We start from the raw sequence: 14,854 nt of genomic DNA, 5'->3' as shown, positions 1-14,854 counted from the left end.
TAATAGAGAAAGCAAAAGCTGCACACACAAGCATAGCAAAACAAGGAATTAATTAACTGCTTCCCAAAGACAGGAGGTGTTTAGCCATCTCCAGGAGAGCAGGGCCCATCACGCGTAACGGTTCCTTGGGAAGACAAACGCCATCACTCCAGATGTCCCCCCTTCCTCCTTCTTCCTCCTACCTTATATACTGAGCATGATGTCATATGGTATGGAATATCCCTTTGGTCAGTTTGGGTCACCTGTCCCAGCTGTGTCTCCTCCCAATCTCCCATGCATCCCCAACTTCCTTGCCAGTGTGGCAGTACGGAAAGCAGCAAAGGCCTTGACTCTGTGTAAGCTCTGCTCAGCAACAACAAAAACATCTCTGCATTATCAGCTCTGTGTTCTGCACAAAACCCAAACATAGCCCCATACTAGCCTCTGTGAAGAAAGTTAACTCTACTTCAGCTCAAATCAGCACATTGTGCTTGTCTCAACAAAAAACTCTTCAAGAGGTGTATTTTCCACTTCGTTCATACTACTACACCATCTTTCTCACCATTCCCAATTTTCTCAGGTGTTCATCAGTGGGACCAAGTCAGAGTGCAAACGTCTGCTCCAGACAATCCTTCAGAATCGAAGGCTCTGTACTCTCCTTTCTCCTTACTTCACTCCTGTTGCCTCTCCCAATGAATTTGTGACTTTATACGAAAAAGTTGTGGCCTTTCTGAGTGAAGATAACAGTGATGTTGTCTTCATGCTGCTAACAAAGGTAAAGTCTGGTTTATGGGTGTTCTTTCACTAAAGACTGTCTTTAGGCTAGGGAAGAAAGGTTCAAATCTGGCACTTTAAACTAACATTGATAGGTTCTATAGGTCTGTGTGGCACAACCTGAATGGCATGTGTTGCATTTAAGCTCGGAGGGGCTGCAGTCAAAAGCAAATAGTTTAAATACCCTTTCCTAGCCCAGATAGTATCAATGTGTGCTTTCCAGGGTTTACTCTTCAGTGCAGTTTTACTCTTGAAATTAACACAGGCTCTAGGTGACTTCTTCTGCCTGATTTCTCTGCAGAGACATTTGTCAAAATAGCTAGTGAATCCTAGGTATCTTAACATTCAAAACTAAAATAAGTTCAGAACACTGAATCTTCCACCTGTTTGGCACCCATGTCCTTCTGGCCTATCTTAAAATGTACAGAGTTAGGTAAGAGCACGTGATCTGCACATATCTTGTTTCAGGGCAGCATGATACTGCCTACCTCTGTTGTGAGTGTAGAAATTACTGTTACACTTGGTCTTTGAGGAGAATCAGAGCAATTTAATTAATTACGTAGAGACAAGTCTCAACAGATGAGAGCAGCAAACAGTCTGTTTTGGGCTTGACTCTGAACTCTCCTTAGCAGCAATCAGCATTGTCCCTTCTGACCTAGGTCTGAGTAGATGGTCAAGAGTCTGAAAACTTTGCACCTCCACCTGAAAATGTATGGACTATGGAGACAGTCCAGTTTAAGGCTTGTGTTTGTTTGGCAGTTGTACTGAAACATGGAGAAATTCAGGCACATCTTTTTGAATCTGAGAAGCCCTGCCAAGGGCTGTTTCATAAATCCAGGAACTTCTGCGAGATGCTAAATCATAACCTTTGGAGAGTGTCACCTTGGTTTGGAGTCAGGGCTAATGAGATCAAAATTCCTTAGGTGTTTCTTAAATATATAAATGCTGTGTGATTTATTTTGCCTGATGATTTCTCCCTTTTCTTAAAGGTGTTGTGGCTGTGAAAGCTTCTACCTGCAAACACTTTTCTGTCTTCTTTTCTAGTTTGACCTCACGCAGTGGTTAAGTGTGGCTAAGCCACCTCTCTCTGAGCGTACCAAGCTTCTGGAGTCTATTCACTTGGCTCTCAATGCATGTGGCCTTGAACCTGAAGAAGATATTTTGATGCCATTTAATATCTTCTGCAAGCATTGGACTAACCTTCTCCAGTATCAGTTCCCTGACCACTATAGTGATTTCCTAAGGTTGTTTGTACAAAGTGAGTATCTGCGTTCATGCCTAGGTCTTTCTTTTTTGTTGTATGAAACTCTTCTGACTTAAAAATATGAACTGCATGCAGTAGTGTTAAATAGCAACAAATACAGAAATATTTAAACTTTCTTAAGGCTCTGTATGGACTTTTATGTACATATAGACATGTTGGTAGCTCTTGTTATTAGTCATCTTGTAGCTCTGCCAGAAAGAAACACTCTCGTGCAGGTGAAAGCACACACATCAGTGACAACAGATTTTCAGTCCATGTAACAGAAGAAGGATGGAGGAGAGGCTTCTATTCATGGAAGTGTATATTAATTATAGTTATGTCACAGTCTGTAGTGCAGCATCCTTGTTCTTTAACATCAGACTGGGAACTGGAATTACAGAGACCTGGAACTGATAACAAATCTGCTAAAAATGTCCTGGTTGACATTAGATGCCACCCATAATCTGATATGCATCTCAAATGAGAACAAAAGTACTTCATTGTGTCAAACCATATGCTGAGGCAGCAGCTGTCTCTTTAATATGTATTTATAGCCAGGGATGTATGAAGTGCCTGAGAAAAGTCTCTTAAGAGGGAGAGCGTGCAGACATAAAAGGAAATGTTAAATTAATTGTGTTTTCAATTAGAGATACCTCTCACCCTTAAACTTGAGACTTTCAAACCCATGCATTACCCAATGTTTTTTATGTAGTAGGGAACTCTTACTTCAACCTCATTTGACTCATTAGGAGAAAGGCACTAATACCTTTTCTGGTTTTCATAAATGCGTTTCCTTATCTTTCTCACAAGGCTCATCAGAGCAGCTTCTAAGCCCTGACTGTTGGAAGGCATCACTTAAAGCTTTGGGGTGTGGTTCACCAGTGACTGAGCAGGGAAGCTTCAAGAAAAGTGATGCTACTGAAAGTCCTGTGTTGCAGGATGCTGCAAAAATTCTCCTCTCTACAGAACAGGTGGGTACCTCTTTGGTTGACCTTTTATGGTTTTCAGCTGAAACAGATGCCCTTCAGTTACAAATAACAGCCTTTCTGTGGCTAGTTAATAATTTCCTTCTTTTTACAGGTTAGGGAGACAATAGAATGGCTTTCTACATCTTTCTGCAAACTCCGACTCGCTTCGGTGGACTTCAGGACTTTTGGCCTGTTTTCAAAATGGTCTCCATACGTGGCTGAAGTGAATAAATTTATAGAATATCTTGTTAAACGACTTATTGACACTGAAGTTGCTAATTTAGCCCAAGAGCCTATTGGCAGTAACAGAATTCTAGCAGGTAATGTGTCTTAAAAGCAGATTGCCTTAGAACAGGCATTTAGTTACTCTAATTTCCTCTGTTAAAGACCATTTTAAATATACAGCAAAATCTTCTTACTTTGCATTTTTGCAATCATGAAAACATTAAAACATAGATGGGAAATGTTGATGCTACTTCATGACCATGTAGGACTTTATGCTTTACCTTTATGCATGTAGGGGAAGCTTGTTTATATTTGATTTCATACTTTCCTCAAAGAAAAATAGTCGTTTTGACTGAACAGAAGTTTAGGAAGGAGACATTACTGAACGTGGTGTGATTTTGATTCAGAGAAAATCTCCAAAACACCCTTTTATTTTAGTATATGCAGATTTAAAGTGTGAATCATCATTTCTCCTACAGTCTCCAATGTATTATTAAGGTGATACTAATGAAATATCTAAGCAATTCAAAATGCTTATGATTGTTGTTAAAACAACCATATTGTTAACTCCAGCTACTAATAAGCATATTGTATTTTAAGCTTTTATTTGACCAGAAGAGACTAATTGAATGGTTGAATTCAGTATTCCAACCTTAGTAATTCTGTGGTTCTCTGAATGTTAGAATAAGCAAAGGGCATTGTATTTGAATTTGGAAAAGTGTAATATGTTCAGTGTTGTTGATTTGAAGCCAAAAAAAAAGCAACTTTTGTTTTGTTCTAGCACTGCAGTCCTTGTACTCTGTCATTGCTGGACTCTTGAAACCATGGATACTGGTCTTGGATAAGGAAGATGCAAGGTATATATTGCATTTTAAAATTAAATGATTTTTTGCTAAAGTAAGGACTTTAGCCCTGCGAGAATGACTTTCATTGTTACCTTCTTTTAATAATTCATAACTTTCTTGTGATCGTCCATCTAAATCGCTCTTATGGAACTAATTCATGACAAATCAAATTTTCTGAGATTTGGATTGAATAATTATTTTCACTACAAGAAATATATTATAATAATGTGGCAGATCCTGATGATGAGAAAGTAAGGATTGCAATCAGTTCTGAAAACACTGAAACTTGAATTTTAGATTCCTTTTTTAACTTCCATAATATCTAAACTACCTTAGTTTAAGACAAAACAAAACTATCCAAACAAATAGACCCCAAATGCCAGTGGTATGTAAAAAAAACCACTTCAGGCTAAATCAGGCCTATGATGATCTGCTGCCTTGTGTACTTCTGTCTTCACATGAACAATTATTTGTAATGTTATATGTTTAGATCTTACTTTCTCTCAGAATTAAAAGGCTCTTGAGTTGTGAGTTCACCTTCAGCACTTATTAGGAGGTTGACTGCAGATAGCATGTAATGTAATTGAGAAATTGCAGTGTTTTGGGCTTTAATTCTGTCATGATATGTCAAACAAGTAATTTCTGCTTAGTCAGTGTTATTGTGGATCTTCAGTGGGGTATTAAAGTATGCAGATCTTCTAAGGAAGGACAGTCCTAAAGAGCTGAGTTTGAGCTAACTGCAGATACTGATTTACTGTGCCTTAGAATATTTAAATTGCTTAAATGTCTATGGTCAGGTAACTAAGTACTGAAATTTGTGCTGCTGCACTTCTACTTCTTTTCAGTAACCAGCCCTGCTACCCTTGGTTGGAGAGTGACACTCCTGTAGCCTCCACCATGGTCTGTTTGTTCACAGATTGCATCAAGCTTTTGCATGAGAGCTTTAAAGGTGGGTGAAGTCCACACTGTTTTAACGTGGTGGCACTTCCTGTTCTATCAGTAAGTTTTTGATCGAGGTGTGGGATGGAAGGGGATTTTGTTTGTTCTGAGCTTTTAGCTGAGATGATCACTGCAATCATATCAGGAGCATTTATGTATTTCATCTTTAAAAGACAGCTTTTTTTTTTCTTGGCAAGGGAGATAATGTGATTGATAAATGCATATTGGTCAGAGAGCAAATTTAATGTGAAGGAAAGTAAAACAAAATGAGCTGTCATAAGAAGTGCATGACTTCATTCCAGGTCTGTGTGTTGTTCCCATACAACATACGCAGTAGCATGTCACAATGGCCAATACATGTGCCTCAACAGCTAGACTTGGGGGTAATTTAATCTCCAGGACTGGTCATTTTGAACTCCAGTTTAGCCTTGCTTATTGTGCCTATTGCGTAGTTAGATATAGGAATGTAAAAAATTAATTTCACACTGCCACTTAATAACTTTTAGGAATGAACTAGATTCAAACTTTTATGTTATTTTTGATTGTTCATTTTTGCAAATGTTTTTATAAAATTTGATATACATAAAATCTTCTTTAAAAAAAGCAAAACAGCCCGACATGAATGCAATTATATTCTACATGGAGGAAGTATTTATAACTTCAGATCATTGTCCAGCAGCTCTTCAGGGTTTTGGTGTTAGGATCAGGGCAGGGCATGAAATCATAAGCCTCCCCACTTGTTGATTTGGAAAAAAGCAATCTAAAAGCTGAATGTGCACTTTTTTTTTTTTTTTTGGCTAGTGTATTTTAGTATAACTTGCATTAGAAGTTTTTAATCTTCAAAATTAGACTTTCTTCTGAAATTAAGTTTTCCCTGGATTTTTTTTTTCTGTTGTTAATTCAGCTGTTTTCTTTGACTCTAGAAAAGCTGCTGCCAAGCCATCATGGGGCTCTCTGGTTACATGTAATGTACTACTGTGAATGTTGCACAGCTCCCAAAATGCCGGAGTTTATTCTCTATGCTTTGCATACTGAGTTCAGAAGGCTTCCATGGAAGGAAATGCATCCAGACCAGATGCTTATGGAAGAGTTCTTTAAAGTGAGTACATGGCATCTGTTGAATTAAGTTCATAGTCAGCATTGCCCTTGAAAATAACTGGAGAGCTGGAGACAGTGCTTTTAGCAAGTAAGCTTTGAAGGTTTATTTGCAGCAGTTACTCATTTTGTGATTGATTTTTGTGAAGGAGTGCATTTGAGCCTTAGACAAAGTTGAGGGGAGCTGTAAAGCTGGCATACTCTATCTGAATGTCTCGTTTCTTACGTATATATTTAATACATAGTTGGATTTAATGTGTCTTCCCATTGCCATGTTGTTCTCTCTTCCAAGTTGTCTGAGACAACATAATGCTGCAGGGGTTAGAACAAAATGATGGAGAAATGACATTTGTCTACTCCTATGCCTACCTAAAACGCTGCTGTAGATTTGTAGTTGGGTAATGAGCTGAAAAGTATGTAAGTATTTATATTTTGCATCAGTTTATGTACCTGTCTTTTTTCCTTTCTACTTCCTAGATTGAAAGAGGCAGTCCCAAGAGTTGTTTCTTATTCTTGGGTTATGTTTTATGTGAAATAAACTGGGTCAGTGTCCTCTCTGATGCCTGGAATCCCAACCCTCACCCTCAGACTCACAACATGATTGTCTGTCTGTTGTATATGATGGTCCTGTTGGCGAAGGAGGAACAACTTATGGGCAAAGAGGTAATTTTTGGAAACATTCATACCCTTCTCTCCTAAAAGAAAAATAATCCTTTACTAGAAAGGACATAGGATGCGACTTGCTTCTCACTTGCAGAATGATTAACTCCAAAGTGATTCTTTGCATATGTAAAATATCCAAGCTAGTATTCCAGAGAAGGTCACAAGTAATTCCTTAGGTGAGGCATTTTGTACAACTTGTGTGAAAAAAAGAGCTGCTGTTAATTTTAGGAAGCTTCTGTAGGTGCTGTGATCCTGTAGTTTTGGAAAGATTAAGCAAATATAGATAGTTTCCTGTGGCTGTAAAATGGCATTGTGGCTTTTGGAAAGAACACATATGTATGCTAATTTCATTAGTGCAATATTAGATATTCCTTAAGGTGCAGGCTTTTCTGAAAGACTGACTGAAAAGAGTGTGTAGTGTCTGCCTGGTTTGATTCAGGCAGTGGGCCAACCTGAGTGCAGGAGCAGATTTCACTGTGGTCTTTTGTGCCTATGTATCACCTGTGGTGCTGTGAGAAGAACTGGGAGGATCACTGAGTCGTGTTTATTCTATCACGGCCAGTCACGTAAACCTCCTGAGTTGCTTGCTTCTTTTCCTGAGTGGCAAACATGAATGTGTGGAGTGATGGTAAGGAATCATCCATTTATGGAAAGCTTATGCCTGGCTTCTGAGTCTTACTGTGCATGTTCCTGATGTTTTCCAACCTGATCTTCAGTACTGGTCACACTTCAGGTTGGTTAGGCACAACTCAGCAATGGGATTAGTCCCAGTGAGATCAAGTGCTGCTACTAACCTAAGTGTAGTTCTTTTCATAGCATTCTAAAAGGAAAGTATGTGTCTGGTTGAACTTATTTTCTCAAGAGTTATAAATGAGAGTTGTTCAGTCTTTGCTCAGAACTGCTCTTGCAAACAATAATTTCTTGCCATAAAATGCTCCCCTCCTAAATCCATGTGATGTGATGACAAGTTGCAATGGTGTAACAGCATCTTGAAGACCACATACATCTTTAAGAAGCTTGGCACTGTCCACATCTGATGAGTTACTGGAGACAGATTTTTTTTTTTTAATCTGTTGAATCCTAGATTGAGTACTCTGGTTCCCTTGCTGGGCAGGGGGATTTGATCATCATCTCTGTTTTCTCAGTGTTTTTCCCATTTATGGTTGCATTCCAGTATTTCTCAGTTGTAATAAGATAGAGAATCAGTGGGTGTTAGATTGCACTTTCCAATCCTACTACTTTTGCTAAGAGCTCTATGTGGGTAAATCTAGTACACTCTCATCCAGTCCTTTGCTTCTGGAGGAGTTTTCCAGTAGGTCTGGATAGTCTTCATGAAGCCCCATTTCATATCTTTTGGCTTTCTTCCCCTTGCAGCATTGTCTCTTTCTGTTTGCTCTAAAGTAACATAAGATGCTGTGTCAAGATGTCACCAGCAGCCTTTGACCATCATTGTATTTCAGTTTGGGAAAATTACCAGAGTTCACATGCTTTGACCTGAATGTATTTGCTTATCAGAAGCTTCTCAAGCTTCAGAAGATACCTGTTTGCACATGGTATGAGTCAGCCTCAGGAATTTCCTCCTACCCTTCAGCAATGTTAAACTGACAGACTGTCAGGTGTTTTTTTGCCTCCCAGAATGCTTGAATCTCAAACTTTGTCAGCCCTGTGTACCAGGGCATGAGCAGCTTGAAAACTACTTGTGCCAGTGTCATGTTCTTTTTGAAGTAGTCTAATTTGGGTTCTGGATCCTTACTATCTTTCAGCTGTGTTGGCTGTCAGCACCATTCCAGCATTTGTTCATTCTAAATGATGTAGAATCATAGAATTGCATATAGAATATCCTGAGTTGGAAGGGACCCACAAGGATCATCAAGTCCAGCTCCTAGCTCTGCACAGGACCACCCCAGCAATCCCACCATGCACCTGAGAGTGTTGTCCAAACACTTCTTGAACTCTGGCAGGCTTGGGGCTGTGACCACTGCTTCGAGGAGCCTGTTCCAATGCTTGAGCACCCTCTGGGTGAAGGACCTTTCTCTAATATCCAACCTAAACCTCACTTGACACAACTTCAGGCCTTTTGGTGTTTCTGTGTCCAGGGGGATCCTTTATAACTGTGAATGTTTAGGAATAGGCATTAGCTGCTTGTAGACAGATAGACTTTTCCATTGGCAGACTTGCACTGCCTGTGTGCTGTGGGCGCTGTCAGCAGATGTGGTGTTCAGGATGGTATTTATAAAATCATAGAATCATAGAATCAGCTGGGTTGGAAGAGACCTCAAAGATTATAGAGTCCAACCCTAAACCCTTATGAGAATAAGGACTTCAGGAATCCCCCAGACTGGTAGATGATTCACCAAATGGAAAATTAATGAACCCAGTTTCTACTGGGAACTTAGATTAACCTAGTGTTAAAATAATATTTTAATGCCTCTTTTAAACCTGTACTGAAGTAACTTCAACTTGCAGGCTCTCCGTTTCTTTCTAAGTCCCTTTATATGTTTTCATGTCAAATTTTAATTTTTCTCAGTGACTTCTGTGGTTCGTTAGAACTGCTGCAGCAGTCTGAATAGTGTTACGTAAATGCTAGAGATGACGTACATGTGTTAGCCTACTGCTTAAACAGGGAATTGCTTTTCAGCTGGACTCCCCGTGATCATCTGTTTCTGTGGGGTCTCTGCTCCACCTCCTTCAAATTCTGGAGCAGGAGTTCCTTCCAAAGTTGAGTACTGTGAATATTAATTTAAAACTGCAAAGGTGGAGCTTAGACTGATGTCTTTAAATCTTCAGGAGTCACCACTCATAAATCTTCTTGGACAGACCAGCTCCCTTCCTTGGCAGCTTGTGGGCATTTCGTCTTATCAAAGCATCATCAGCTACTGCAATAGTCACTACCCTCCCTCCGTTATCCTTGCTAAGGATGCTGCAGCTGAACTGATCGTGAAGCTCCTGAAAATCTCAGCAGGCTTTGGGGCATCTTCAGATAGTCACATCCACCTTGTGAGTTGAACTGGTTTGGCAATGTCACTGAGCTGTTCATGGTTCTTGCGAAGTTCTGCTTGTGTATATTATGGAACATAGAGTTCTAGGCATGATTTTTTTTTCTAATTGATTTTAGTTTTGTTTAACAGGATGCAACACTGAAATGCCGAGCATACATTTGCCAGGTGGTTCAGTTCCTCAGCACCTTAGAACAAAGTAGAAAGATTACTCTTGCAGTTTTGGAGCAAGAAATGGTCAAGTTGCTTGATGATGTAGTCATCTTTAATCCCCCAGGTTTGTGTTAAAGAAATGGTAACTTACTTAAAAGCTGTCAAGATCCTTTATTCTGCTGCATGTATTGATGAATATCTGTGACTGTGTAATTACTTGCATTACTATAATTTCTCCCTTATGGGAAGTAGAGCACATTGCTTCTGTGATGTATATGTAGGTGGTATATTAGCACAAAGCAAAAATATGAATGCTACCCCATACAGCTGTCAGGAGTGACAGAATCAGCTGGAAAAAACAGGGGTTATGTTGTGAGTGAAACTGGCTGATATACAGGAGCTTGAGGGATTCTTTGTTGTCTGTTGTTTTTTTAATTTTTTGTCATTCGCATATTTTGTAAAGGAAGAACAGTACAAATACACTCTCTTGGTCCTGAAGGATTGCATTCTCAGAAAGTGTTCTAACCCCTTGTAAAATTGGAAAAACTGACAGTATTGAAGTAGAAGAGTTATACTGATGTACACATCAATAGTATGGAATACTACATGTACTAATATGTACTACATCAACAGTACTACAGGATTTATATCAATCTGATTTTTAGTACTCTTACTGTCCTGAGGTTCCTTTGTCAAACTGTAACTTCAGTTGAAATCAGTCGTCTTGCTGTACTCCACAGAAATGCTTGTCAGGAGTCATGTCTCTTCCTGCCCATGACCCACACCTCAGACAAGGAACTGAGGTGTGTAATGAGCAAGAGGTTTTTCCGGGTGTCTACAGATAGTGTTCAGCAGTGAAGTTGAATTTGGGTTCCAGTGTCTGTTTACTGAAGTGGTTCTCTGCTTTCTGACTTTCAGACATGGATCTGCAAACTCGTCACCTGGCCCTCAGCGGTCTCTTTACAGAAACCCTGATGATGCTGAACAATTCCAGTGTTACAACAGCTGAGTTGCTCCGAGGGAGCTTACGGAAGTGGATTGACAGCAAAGTGCACGGGCTGCTGGCAATGCCTCTTCTCACAGCAGCGTGCCAGAGCCTAGCCTCTGTGCGGCACATGGCTGAGACCACAGAAGCCTGTATCACTGCTTACTTCAATGAAGGTAGGAGCCTGTCTTCTGCTTGTCTCAAAAACTTTGGTCAGTCTTGGATGCCATTCAACACAAATTGTCTGGAATCATCAAATCATGGAGTGGTTTGGGTTGGAAGGGACCTTACAGATCCTCTAGTTTCAACCCCCCTGCCATGGACAGGAACAAGGGAAAATGGCTTAAACTGACAAGGGGCAGGGTTAGATTAGATATTAGGAAAAAATTCATGACTGTGATGGTGGTGAGGCACTGGCACAGGTTACCCAGAGAAACCGTCTGCTTCATCCCTGGACGTGTTCAAGGCCAAGTTGGGCAGGGCTTGGAGCAACCAGCCTGGTCTAGTGGAAGGTGTCCCTGTCTGTAGCAGTGGGGGGCGGACTGGATGGGCATTAAGGTCCCTTCCAGCCCAAGTCATTCTTTGATTATGTAATCATCATTTAGATTTTACATCTGCTCTGATTGTGTATTTACTTAAGAACTATACCTGCCTGTGAAAACTGATGTGCTCTATGTAGTGTTGTCATTATTCAGTTGAAGAGAAGGACAACTTAAAAAAAGAATCATCCCAAGAGAACAATAGACAGTTGTCCCATTTTCTAGTGTTCTGTATGCTAATTTAAGAAAAGAACCCTCATTTGGTGAAACTCTGAAATTCTGTGCTTTGGGTTTTTTTCTTCTGTTTACCTAATCCTCATGGAACTATGTTCTGATTTCATCCACATTCTGTGTGGAAGATTTCTGTACACCCAAAGGAAATACTTAAAATTCCATTGCTAAAGTGTTCACATTTTAGTCCTGGCTGAAGGCTGGGATAATATCTCACCTTAACCTCAGGGTGGTGCCCTATGATAGTGGAGTTTTTATTTTCTCTTCTGTTTACCTGGAAAACGGCTCAGGCTCTGTAACTAGTAGTCCTAGTTCTTAGGTTTTACTAAGTACTGCTTCCTCATGTGCTTTTTGTTCTTTCCTTCTGTTTCCTGCATAGATTCTCCTCACCACCAGGACTTAGGCTGGGGCCCTATACTTGCCTCCCTCCAAGTTCCAGAGCTAACCATGGAAGAATTCTTGCAGGAGTGTCTGTCTTTAGGAAGCTACTTGACCCTGTATGTCTACCTGCTGCAATGCCTGAACATTGACCAAACTCTTACCAATGAAATGAAAATTCTGCTGACCATCAGCAAATGGCTGGAGCAAGTGTACCCGAGGTACAAAACTCAAGGCTTCTGAGTGTGCCTTGACTTTTAGATAAAGTTTATTTATAATTGTATAGCTGGTATAATTAAGTGGCCAGGATACTTTGGTTCATTTCAACAGGCTGCTGGATGAAACCGCCTGCCCTTCTGTATCCAGGGAGTCTGTCCATCTGCAGTGCCAACACTACAGTTGTGATGATTAAACAGAAGAAGGAATCTGATTTGCTAGAATACTAATGAGTTTAGTCAGTTTTCAGTCAGAGTTGGTTGATTTCAATGGCAGCCTGGATTTGTGCTCAGTTAAAATTACTCTAAGCAAAGCCTAAATCCCTTCGCAGCATGTCCACTAGGTGGACATAAGGCATGTGCTAAATATTCAGTCTGACAATCTCAGAGAGATGGTGTTCAAAGCTCATCGATGGGGACTGTTAAGCAGCTCTACAGCAAATCTGAAGCCAGTGGATCTGGTGGGGTGCCCAAAGTTAGGGGCCTGTCTCACTATAAAACAAATTCTTAGGTAACTAGGTTCTGGGAGAAAAGGGTATGTAGCCTTGGGGTCAAAAAGAAATGCTTTGTACTTAACATATATATAAAATACTTTGTAGTTATGGTTGCTGGTGAAATTGCCAGGATTTAGCAAATGCAGTTAATATTTTTCTGTGTTAATATTGATAATGTTCATATTTTCTGTGAAAGAAAAATTTGGGAAAATGTACGTTCCTACTGTTTCTTGAAATTCAAAGAATACTTTCACTATGATAGCTGCTATAGTACTTTGCCAAAATGTGAAGAATACAGCAAAGCCACCATACACAGCAGATTAAACCTTGCTCTAAACATCAGATCTGAGATCACTCTGCCTAGTTATTTTCCATTCCAAGCAGCGTGAGGGTAGTCTGATGCAGGAAACTCGTGCTGATGCTTTATGTGGAAAATCTGAGTTTGTTAACTTAAACTGCAAACTGTTTGGGAAATGATTAAAAATATCATAGGGGGAACTTCACTTTGTGCTTTAGTCAACAAAAACCTTCAATGTTTCCTTTTCTCGATCATATTAAAAATCTGAATTGTTGTGGAAACAAGAGCTAGTGCTTCCTAGAATGTTTTATTGGTAAGTAAAAAAACCAAAACCAACAAAAGAGCAGAGATACTCCTTTTACAGCAAGGCTTAGGCAAGTTTAAATCCACTCTATAACTGCAGTGTTATTTATTTCCAGTTGTAAAGCTTCAAAGGAAGCACTGTTCTTTGTCCTGTTACAGGCCTTTAAAGCCTGCTAGCTGACGGATCAAATCCATAAAAGTAGCAGCTACAGCAATATAATAACTAGTGGGGTAGTACAGTTATGCTATCTTCATACAGTAAAATTAGCTGATGCTAATTAACCATTTGAATTCTTCATGGGCCTAATGGGGAGAGAGACAAACTCCTTAGCCTATGTATCTGACTCTTTAATTTATATTTTGTTTTATTTTATTCTTTAAATCTTATCTAAAGCTCAGCAAAGGAAGAGGCAAAGCTGTTTCTTTGGTGGCATAAAGCCATGCAGTTATCCTTGATTCAGATAGAGCAAGATGATACCATTCTGATCGAATCTGTCATCCGGACACTGCTATTGATCCAGGGCAGACAGAGCCAGCTGGCTGAAGAAAGACTGAGTTCTGGAATACTTGGTGCTATTGGGCTTGGCAGGAGGTCTCCTTTGTCACCCAGGTAAGGAGTGAAGGTGTGTTAAATTAGTTGAGTCATTGTGTTAAAAATGCTGCAGCCTGAGTCCAGACTGCACAGTGCAGTGTCAAAAGATGGTCTGAATCCAAACTGTCTCCAGATCTATAAAGTTGTTTGAGCCCATCACAGAAAAAAACATAGCTAGTGTGTTAATCTGGTTTAGAAGTGAGTATCAACTTCTGCAAATTTGGTGGTGAAAAAGGAAAGAAAATGTATTTATGGTTCTGATCCATCTCCAGCAAAATTTGTAGGCAGACAGTTTGTTAGAGGAAGATACTTCCACCTGGTCTGTAGAAGGCTGTTTCAGTTGACCTCACAAGATTTAATAACATGCACGTTGCCTTTTCTGTGTTAACCTCGAAGCATTGGAGATGGTAAGATAAGCTCAAAAAAGCATGTGCTTGCTTGTTATTCCCTTGACCTCCTAAAGAGATACACCAATATTAAAATCAAGTTCACTGTGGTAAGAATGGCAAGAAAAAATCCCAAGTACATGTGGAACACCAATTCAACATTGTGCCTAAACATAACTTTGTGTCTATAAAGACATTCTGGAATGCAATATTGTTGAAATTGCACTGAATTCTTGGTCTCATTCAACTCATTCTTTGATTTGGGTAGTAAAAATGTTTTACATTCTGTGAAGTGAGGAGTATTTTGGATGTGGCTTCAAGGTTTCAGCTATGCTTGAAACAAATGTAACATTTCATATGTATGTTCGTATTTCACATTATCCTCTAGTATGTATGATAGTCTGTTATGTGTGTAGCCAGAGAAGCTGGGATGCCTCACCTCTGGAAGCATTTAACGCCAGCTTGGATGGGGCTTGGAGCAACCTGGTCTAGCAGAAGGTACCCACGCCTGTGGCAGGAGGGGTGAAACTAGATGGCCTTTAAGGTCCCTTCC

General features: G+C 39.9%; 1 protein-coding gene across 1 annotated transcript in view; it reads left to right on the top strand.

Moving 5' to 3' along the window:
* The window catches only part of EPG5 (ectopic P-granules autophagy protein 5 homolog (C. elegans)), a gene marked incomplete at both ends in the record, with an annotated part of 46,271 nt that extends 32,338 nt beyond the window's left edge, over positions 1 to 13,933 (top strand). Inside the window, 13 exon segments of the mRNA XM_009069508.1 lie at positions 560 to 754; positions 1,798 to 2,011; positions 2,807 to 2,967; positions 3,077 to 3,284; positions 3,971 to 4,046; positions 4,880 to 4,983; positions 5,897 to 6,072; positions 6,546 to 6,731; positions 9,519 to 9,728; positions 9,860 to 10,004; positions 10,799 to 11,041; positions 12,015 to 12,234; positions 13,718 to 13,933. Coding sequence (XP_009067756.1) covers positions 560 to 754; positions 1,798 to 2,011; positions 2,807 to 2,967; positions 3,077 to 3,284; positions 3,971 to 4,046; positions 4,880 to 4,983; positions 5,897 to 6,072; positions 6,546 to 6,731; positions 9,519 to 9,728; positions 9,860 to 10,004; positions 10,799 to 11,041; positions 12,015 to 12,234; positions 13,718 to 13,933 — 2,354 coding nt within the window.
* Positions 13,934 to 14,854: the final 921 nt, after the last annotated feature.

Source organism: Acanthisitta chloris, unplaced genomic scaffold, assembly GCF_000695815.1.
Source record: "Acanthisitta chloris isolate BGI_N310 unplaced genomic scaffold, ASM69581v1 scaffold4942, whole genome shotgun sequence".
In the NCBI taxonomy this organism is placed as follows: domain Eukaryota; kingdom Metazoa; phylum Chordata; class Aves; order Passeriformes; family Acanthisittidae; genus Acanthisitta; species Acanthisitta chloris.
The sequence above is the reverse complement of the archived record's forward strand: the minus strand, read 5'-3'. Positions and strand labels throughout refer to the sequence as shown.